This window comes from Prosopis cineraria, unplaced genomic scaffold (assembly GCF_029017545.1).
Source record: "Prosopis cineraria cultivar Desert tree isolate PC_DT_omini unplaced genomic scaffold, ASM2901754v1 PC3, whole genome shotgun sequence".
Lineage (NCBI taxonomy): Eukaryota > Viridiplantae > Streptophyta > Magnoliopsida > Fabales > Fabaceae > Prosopis > Prosopis cineraria.
The window spans coordinates 25098374-25107814 of NW_026555334.1; the positions used below are offsets into that span (position 1 = coordinate 25098374).

The 9441-nt window shown below is 31.4% G+C and overlaps 1 protein-coding gene across 2 annotated transcripts; it reads left to right on the top strand.

Annotated features, from left to right (window-relative positions):
• The first annotated feature begins 5177 nt into the window (after positions 1-5177).
• Positions 5178-8339, top strand: LOC129305817 (pentatricopeptide repeat-containing protein At5g14820, mitochondrial-like). 2 transcript variants are annotated; one of them, XR_008592048.1, is made up of 2 exons: positions 5178-7982; positions 8128-8339. XR_008592048.1 is itself a non-coding variant. In XM_054945934.1 (1 exon), the coding sequence occupies exon 1, from the start codon at positions 6004-6006 to the stop codon at positions 7912-7914; it is 1911 nt and encodes a 636-aa protein (XP_054801909.1). In that variant the 5' UTR covers positions 5178-6003; the 3' UTR covers positions 7915-8233. The 2 variants fall into 2 exon arrangements, 1 of the variants encoding a protein (XP_054801909.1); XM_054945934.1 differs by having other exon boundaries at positions 5178-8233.
• The last annotated feature ends 1102 nt before the right edge of the window (positions 8340-9441 follow it).

Here is a 9441-nt window from a genome sequence, read left to right on the forward strand (position 1 = left end):
TTATTAGTATGATCCTACTACCTCTTTTGGGTATTTTGATTTATGATTTTTATGATATATTATTGTCAATGCTATGGCTTTTTATTTATTGCCAATTATATGAATGTATTGATGTGATCATGCCCTTCAAACTAATTCTGTTTATGGTACACTTTTTAAATGACTATAACTTTACAATTTGATTTATTTTGGATAGTTTAAAATGTCACGATTATAGGGCCACATGTTTGGCTTATTTTGGAAATAATTTAAATTGCTTAATTGTTCTTGGATTTTTGTTTGCATTATTGGGAACATAAAGTTGGAAAAATATATTTATGGCCTAATGGTACGTGGAAAGGTTAAATTTAATTGAAATGTTGTGTTGCGCTAAGTCAAACAAATTAGATGTTTTTATGTTAATTTTTTTATATAAATTATGTTGGATGATTGTAATCTAACTATAGTTCATTGTCTGTCGAAATATTGTGATTAATATATATTTATATTTGTAGATGAAAATGTTTGTGAAATATTCCAAAGGTTTTCAAAATGTTAGCATCTTTTAAATTTTTATTTTATTTTGTTTTGTAAGATTTTAAATTTTATTGGATGATATTGGGCCTTTCACACTTATTTTTATTTATAAATGCTTGGGATCCCAACTTTTAAAAGTGTATGTTTAATAAGTTAAATTTTATTTACCATGATAGTCATTTTTAAATGGCACTTTATGTTATATAATTTATGTTTCACTTTTTTCTACTATGATAGTTCTTTTTTTTTTTACCATGATGGTGCTTTCAAGTTTAAAAATTGTTTTAAAAAAAGATTAGTTGTCTTTTGTTTATTATAGTATGCTCTTTTATATCATGGTTAAGCAAATAAATTAGAAGAATATTTGAAGGTGTTACAAGCATCATGTGTGGATTTTTTTTATTTTTTAAATGCTATGTGGTTGCCACCTAAGCAAATAGAGTCAAAAGTAACAATCAACAAATGGTCACACTAATGGCAAAGCAAAATTACTCCTTTTTTAAAAATTTCATGATAAAATTACTCCAATTAAAAGGTAAAAATATTCAATGTTTTTTTTTCAACAAAATTTCTGGATCATGTTTACCCTTTAACCTTTTATTCTCATGACAAAATATTAGATAATATATTAAAAAAATCCAAATTGGAGAAAGAACGTATTAAAATTTCTCCTATCCTCCCTACTTAGCCAAACTAAACCAAATAATTTAGAGCACGTTTAGTTCAACTTTGTTACATGCCAGCAATGATAATTAACATTACTTTATCAAGATAAAGGGTGGTTACTTTTTTTTTTTTTGTTGGCTTGAGTTATTTGGTTACTATGTAATCTTAGTAATATTGTTCACCATGATATAATGATTACTAAATGTGTATTTGATTTTTAATTTGTCAAAAGTTAGTTTAATAAAATTTTATTTGGTAAAAATCAGTTTAGTGAAAGTTAGTTATTGTAATAAAATTTATATTTAGATAAATTTTTTTAAAAGTTAGTTTGGCAAACTGAAAGTTATTTAAATTATAGATAATGAAATGTCCTTTTAAATATACAATTATCAAAAAAAAAATATTAATTTTTATTGATTATAATTTTTGTTATACAAATGCTTCATATTAGATTAAAATGTCTTATAAAAAAATTAAGATTATAAATTGTATTTAATGAACTTTGTTTATATGTTTTGTAAATTTGGATAGAGAGAGTATTAATTAACATATTCCTTTAGATGTTAGGTAGAAATTATAAGTGAGTAATATACATATATAACAGTAATTATTAATAACTTATTTAATTAATTTTAATGAAAATTTATCACTTAACTTGGAGAAATCAATGTAAAATGAAATAAAGGATGAAAACACAAAAAAAAAAAAATCACTGAACCAGGAGGAAAAAAAAGAAAATACAAAAATTATTTGACACAAAAGTAAAGTACAGGGATGAAACTGTCACCATAGAAGTCTTCAAGCATCTAATTATTGAAATGGAAGCATAGTGAAAAGAAACTGCAAAGAAACCAAGCTAGTGCAAAATAATTGTTGCTCATAGTGCCGCATAATTAAACAAAACAAATTATCACATCACATGTAAATGGATTACTTTTTTGACATGTCTCAAAGCAACTTGATGAAAGGAAATGTGAATGTGTTTTCAAGGAGTTACGTTGGTAAATCCACATTTTTGTTGCTTTTGAATGTGCTTTTAAAAATTCATTTTGAATAGTTTTAAAGCAGCCAATCAACATTTAACTTTTTAAATGTAAGAATGTGCTTTCAAAATATCAAATGTTGTGAATGTAAATAGACCCTAAAAAATATGATAATATCCATTTATATCGATTCAACTTTTCTCCTCTCATTTTTCCCTCCACCGGCCATTCTCTCCACCTGATAAGATCAACATCCTCTACATTTAACTTGAACTAGACAATTTTGCGTGCGCTACATGGGTTGTAATTAAATACTTTGATAAGAATATCATTGATATCAATACATCTAATATGACTAAATTTTTAAAAGTTTTTTTATTCAATTATTTTTCTTTTTGAATATTTTATTTGTATACATATTGTCTTTATTTCTCGAGCCTAGAGTAAAAACTTGTCCATAAAATACTTGTTTTTAGAGTGCTTACAAAATATTGGCAAAAAAAAAATACTTCTTTAAAATTCTCAATAACCACTCATTTTTTATTATGTAAAAAACTTAGACATTAGCTTATGAATTATGTTATAAATTATATTTTTATAAATATAGATATAAGAAAAAATTCAAAGGTATTCCTTTTTTTTAATTGTATTCTATTCTTTTGTATTTTTTAATTCCTATTATTCTTCTTCTTTTTTTATGTGAAAACAAAGGGCTACCAAAAAGATATATCTACCACTAAAGTTTTGTTTGTTTAGAATACTTAAGTAATCATCGCATTATTTTATTAGCATAAAATGTATGGTGAAACATGCACAATTTGAAGGGCCAAGACCATGAGATAAGAATTGATGATTCAAATCAAACTTAAACTTCTTTTTAATTCTTTTTTTCTTTGCATAAACAATGTTTATAATAATTGATAAGAGTTGATTGATATTGAGTACAGCGAACCAAGGAAATACATGAAAAATAAGAAAAGAAACTAAATCCATTAATCAGAAAAATTGAATAGGCATAAGAAAGTACAACAAATGTAAAAGGATAGTCGAATGGAGTTGATAATAATGATTAACGAAATTTAAAAATGGGAGTACTTTTGAATTAATACTCTCGTAAAAGTATATTAAAAATATATGAAAAATAAGAAAAGAAATTAAATCTCATTAATCAAGAAAATTGAAAAGGCATAGAAAAATATAGTGAATGCATAAGGATAATCGGAGGGAGTTAATGCTAACAATTAGCAAAATTTAAAAATGAGACTGCTTTTGAATCAATGCTCCCATAAAAGTAGGCTGAAAGTATATGAAAAATAAAAAAATAAATTAAATCTCATTGATCAAAAAAATTGAAAAGGCATAAGAAAGTACAACGAATGGAGAAGGATAATTGAATGGAGTTAATATAATGATTAGAAAAATTTAAAAATAGAATTACTCTTGAATCAATGCTTCTGTGAAAGTGAACTAAAAATATATGAAAACTAGAAAAATAAAATCTCATTAATGAATTAAGAGAAATTTTCATATTAACATTAGCTTAAAATCTATTAATCAATGAAAGTTAATTTTTTTTTAAAATGCAAATGCTCTTGAATCAATGCTCATATGAAAGTAAAATAAAAATACATGAAAAATAAAAAATTAAATTAAATCTCATTAATTAAGAAAATTGAAAAGGCATAAGAAAGTATAACGAATGGAGAAGGATAATTGAATGGAGTTAATATAATGTTAGAAAAATTTGAAAATAGAATTACTCTTGAATCAATGCTTCTGTGAAAGTGAACTAAAAATATATGAAAACTAGAAAAATAAAATCTCATTAATGAATTAAGAGAAATTTTCATATTAACATTAGCTTAACATCTATTAATCAATGAAAGTTAATTTTTTTTAAAATACAAATGCTCTTGAATCAACGCTCATATGAAAGTAAAATAAAAATACATTAAAAATAAAAAATTAAATTAAATCTCATTAATTAAGAAAATTGAAAAGGCATGAAAAAGTACAGCAAATAGAGAAGGATAGCCGAATGGAATTAATGCTAACAATTAGAGAAATTTAAAAATAGGATTGCTTTTGAATCATTAATTTTGTGAAAGTGGACTAAAAATATATAAAAAATAGGAAAATAAATTAAATCTTATTAATGAATCAAGAAAAATTTTCATATTAACATTAGCCTAAAATCTATTAATCAATAAGAGTTAATTTTTTAACCAATCAAATTAAAGTTACAAGATTTGTATATATATATATATATATTAATTGATTGATGATAAGATAAGATGTCTTGAAAAGGAAAACCAAAACATATGAAAAAATACAACAGACATAAGCCATGAATAAAGAAAACGAAATCAGTTAATGATCTCGTCCAAGCTGGGAACATAAGTGAGTCCACATGAAAAATTAATTAAACCAATGAAAAAAGATAATTAAGTTTAACTAAAATAAAATGACCAATGATAAGGCTCATAATATTATCAATTAGATGATTTGTGTAAGATTTATTGATATATATTGATTTTTATAGTTTAAATTTAAAATTTTTTATTTTTATTTTTATTTTATATTGATTAAAATAAAAATTATAAAAATTTTAATAAATGTACCAATATCGACAATCCAAATTAAATGTAAATGTTTCAAATTTAATATTAAATTTTTTTTATAATTTTATAAATTAATTATATAAATTTATTTAGAATAGTTTTGATTTAAAATTTTTAACTCTTAAATTTTTTTTAAAAAAAATTTTTAAAAAATACATGTTAATAAAAATTATAATATTAAATTTCAACAATTTATTTTAAATTTAAATTAAATTTTCTTTATTTGTGACAGCAAATTTATTAAATTTTTATTTTAATAAATGTATAATAAAACTGAAGCAGCGGAGAGGACGGGACCTCAGTGGAGCTGGAGGAAAGCCAAGTGACTTATTGCATATTTCGAAAAGTCCCATTTACCCTCAGTTCATTTGTCTTTTACACTTGTCTCCTTCCTCCCCCTCCCCCGCCCGCACCTCCAATGCACCACCACGACCACCACCCCTTCCTCCTTCCTCACCGGCGTCCACTACTCCACCCTCGCTGCCGGCAACTCCCCTCTGTCTCCATCCTCTTCTTTCTTCGTCACCTAAACCAGACACCAATTTCTTCTTCTCTTTCCCCCTTCTCTATGAATCTAAAGCGAGCATGACGGTGAACGAAGAGAGTTCGACGAGCACAGCGGAGCAATCTCCGTCCCAGATGTAATCTCCTTCTCCGTCAATATAGTTTGCCGTTTCTAAGTTCATTCAAGTCCGCAAGTTTGTAGATCTGGTTTGCCGTCTGTTCATGGGTTCATTTCTGTTCTTACTCTTGTTCAAAGTGAATAGGCGGATATGCATATTAGATCTATGTGCGGATTCTATGCACAAATATAAGTGCATATCAAAGTTATTAATAATTAATGGGTGGAGATGTATATAAAGATTCGTTTCATCGCTCCATTTCTGTCAACTTGATTTTTGAAACTTCATTCATACCTGGTTCTTTGATCTGCCGATGAGAAAAGGTGACAGAGGTGGCGAGGGTTACTTTTTTTGGATGGGCCTATTTTGGTCTTTTCATTTTTATATTTATTTAATTAAATATAATTAAATAGAAATGGGGCACCATGGGATCAGCAGCTATCAGCCATTGCTGCACTCTCCCACTCCCGCGCCCCCTACCTACCGCTTCTTCATCATCTTCTCCTCATAGCTGTACGGCAGTATCTTTGTCTACACCAAACCCCTGTACGAATCTCTCTGCGTTTTGCCTTCTTCGTTGTAAATGGCAGTTCAATGACACAGAGAACACCCTCCAAAGTTGGATTTTTAATATTGATCTATCACTGCCCCAGTCTGCGACCCCTCAATGCCTTCTACTCCCCCAAGCTTCGCGCTTTCCATCAGGGACGACCAAATGGATGGCAAAGATCGCGTGAAGGAAAGCAAGTGTGCTTTCCTTGTGGTAGCTCTTTGTCCTTGTCTCGTATGTTTTATTCTACTTCTAATTGCACTATCTATCGTTCTCGTCGTCAAATTCCATTTCTTTTGCCACTCTCCCCTCCATTCCTTACTCTTCAAAAAGAATTGCTGATTCCCCTTTCGGAAAAAGTTTCCGGGTTGTCGACAATTGATAGTTCTAGGGCATTTGCAAGTGGCACTGGGGGTGATGAAGATGAATATTCTGAGATTGAATCTGGAAACGACGACGATGATAGCGATCGGGATTGTGATGGTGGTGGAGATCTTAATGCTAAATCCGGCGCTCACCCGGATGAAGTTGATAGGGTGTGCAAGGTGATTGATGAATTGTTTGCGTTGGATCGGAATATGGAGGCAGTTCTTGATGGGTCTGGGATACAATTGTCAAATGATTTGGTCGTGGATGTTCTAGAGCGGTTCAAACATGCTAGGAAGCCAGCATTTCGATTCTTTTGTTGGGCAGGTCAGAGGCCAGGTTTTGCCCATAATTCCAGGACATATAACTCAATGATGAATATTCTTGGGAAGACTAGACAGTTCGAAACCATGATGGCAATACTTGAGGAAATGGGTGAAAAAGGCCTTTTGACCATGGAAACTTTCACCATTGCTATCAAAGCCTTTGCTGCTGCGAAAGAGAGGAAAAAAGCTGTCGGGATCTTTGACCTGATGAAGAAGTACAGATTTAAAGTGGGTGTTGATTCTATTAATTTCTTGCTTGATACTCTTGGAAGGGCAAAACTTGGCAAAGAAGCGCAGGCCATATTTGAAAAACTGAAAGATAGATTTACATACAATTTACAGACTTACACGGTGCTTCTTAATGGTTGGTGCAGGGTAAAAAATTTGATGGAGGCAGGGAGGCTGTGGAATGAGATGATTGATGAGGGATTTAAGCCGGATGTTGTTGCACATAATATTATGCTTGAGGGTTTGTTAAGGTGTAAGAAGAAGTCTGATGCGATCAAATTATTTGAAGTCATGAAAGCCAAAGGTCCATTGCCCAATGTCCGGAGTTACACCATTGTAATACGGGATTTGTGCAAACAAAAAATGATGGGGGAAGCAGCTGAATTTTTCCACCAAATGATTGATTCTGGATGTCAACCGGATGTTGCAGTCTACACCAGTTTGATCACTGGGTTTGGAAACCAGAAGAAAATGGAGGTGGTATACAATCTACTGCAGGAAATGAGGGAGAAGGGTTGTCCACCAGATGGGAGGACCTATAACGCATTAATAAAGTTGATGACAAGTCAACATATGCCCAATGACGCGATGAGAATATACAACAAGATGATTCAAAATGGTGTTGAACCATCAATTCACACTTACAACATGATAATGAAGTCCTTCTTTGTGACAAAAAAATATGAAATGGGCTATGCAATTTGGGATGAGATGTGTCAGAATGGGTGCTGTCCTGACAACAATTCCTACACCGTATTAATTGGAGGGCTTATAAGACAAGGAAGGTCTGGAGAGGCATGCAAATTCTTGGAGGAAATGATAGAGAAAGGAATGAAAACACCTCAGCTTGATTACAACAAGTTTGCTGCTGATTTTTCTAGAGGAGGGAGGCCTGAGATACTTGAGGAGTTAGCTCAAAGGATGAAATTTTCTGGTAAATTTGAAGTGTCCAATGTCTTTTCCAGGTGGGCAGAGATGATGAAGAAAAGGGTCAAGAGAAGAGAGCCTACAAAATATAGTAGGCAGTTTTCATGAATATCTGATTGCCATACTGGTGGCCAGAACCTCTTTGGCCTGATATTACAATAGTTGTATCCAAGATGGTATCTCAGTTATTTTCCTGCAACATTATGCATTTAATATGCTAGGCTTATTTCCTTCCTATCGTAGATGTCCAATAGTGTTTCTGGATGATAAAGTTATCGGTTTGGGAATCCTTTCTCACTTGGGCACTTTGTTCTCTTGAAGGATTGCCAGTGATGTAGTTCCAATTGATTTGCAAAAGACAGAGTTATGTTGTTAGGTCTCCAGTATCATCAATGTTGAAAGCCAAGCTGATTCTTTGGGTGCGACACTTGTCTTGTTCATATTTGGTATCATGTTATTTGGTCACTGGCTAACCAGGATTGTACGATAACAGTATTAGTTTGATAAGTGCATTGTTGATAATTCCTGTAGTTTTTTTGGATCTTTGTTGTTTTATTATGCACTTGATGGCAAAATCGATATCTATATGAACATGAGCGCAGAAGAAGCTAACGGAAGTCAACCTAGGTAGGAATAAAAATCATCATCAATCAATTTTAACACCAAGTTCGATATCCAGCCACTGTTCCCCATCTACAGCAGATGACTAGTTTTTAATCTTGGCGGGCTTCTAGGTTGGTTCAAACTTTCCCTCCTACTAGTTTCTTTTTTATCATGCTTTTCATCTGCCCATGCTTTCCCATTCTCATTCGGGTTCATGCTAATGTTTTACTTGGTTCCCATGAATTCTCTCCCGTGCTGTTCCATCCAAGGTGGCGTGCTTGAAAACTTTCTGCAGTACGTGTAAGGGCGTGCTCTGCCGCCATTCCTAGTGGTGGAAGAGCCTTTGACTTTCCCTTTTACCCTCACTGGGTGAAGTGTCTGATTGCTGCTTCTGGGATTGCGAGAGAAGAATTGAAGGAGGCGCGATCCCATTATAAACCTTATTATTCGATCGTTGAATTAACTTATTCAACAACTTCTACAGGTTCTTAAGTTCTCGCTCTCTCTCATTTTCTGCTTGCTGCTATGCCATTTCTATAGATCACGATATGTATTCCAATGGCCCTTGGGGGTTTGGATTATAATTTTCAAATTAAAATGTGCTATCAGAATTTATTTTCATTCTGAAACAGTGATAGGCAATCGCAATAGTTACCTTATAAGTCCTAGAGAAATTAATCTCACAAATCATTACATTGTTGGACTTGCTCTCTGTGCTTTAGGAAATATTTGTTCAGCAGAAATGGCTTGTGATCTTGCACCAGAGGTTGAGATATTGATGCCATTTTGAGATCCAAATATTCGTAAGGTGGCTAATTTATTTCCTTTTTGAAGTTTTTGTGTGTCTCAAATAAACTTTGAATTTGATGGATATATTGGATTTTATACATGTATATTGATATATTACGTATGGTAAGGGGAGAAGAGAAGAGGCCTTGATTGCTTCTTATTGTTTCAAAGTGACCCCTAGTTGATAGCTGCAACTTATAATTCTCTATTCAAAAGTGGTTAACTTTCACTTGTCTGTTGTAT

What these genes read in the sequence shown, in the direction of transcription:
- LOC129305817 (XM_054945934.1), top strand. Translation starts at nt 6,004, where the DNA reads ATGACACAGAGAACACCCTCCAAAGTTGGATTTTTAATATTGATCTAT.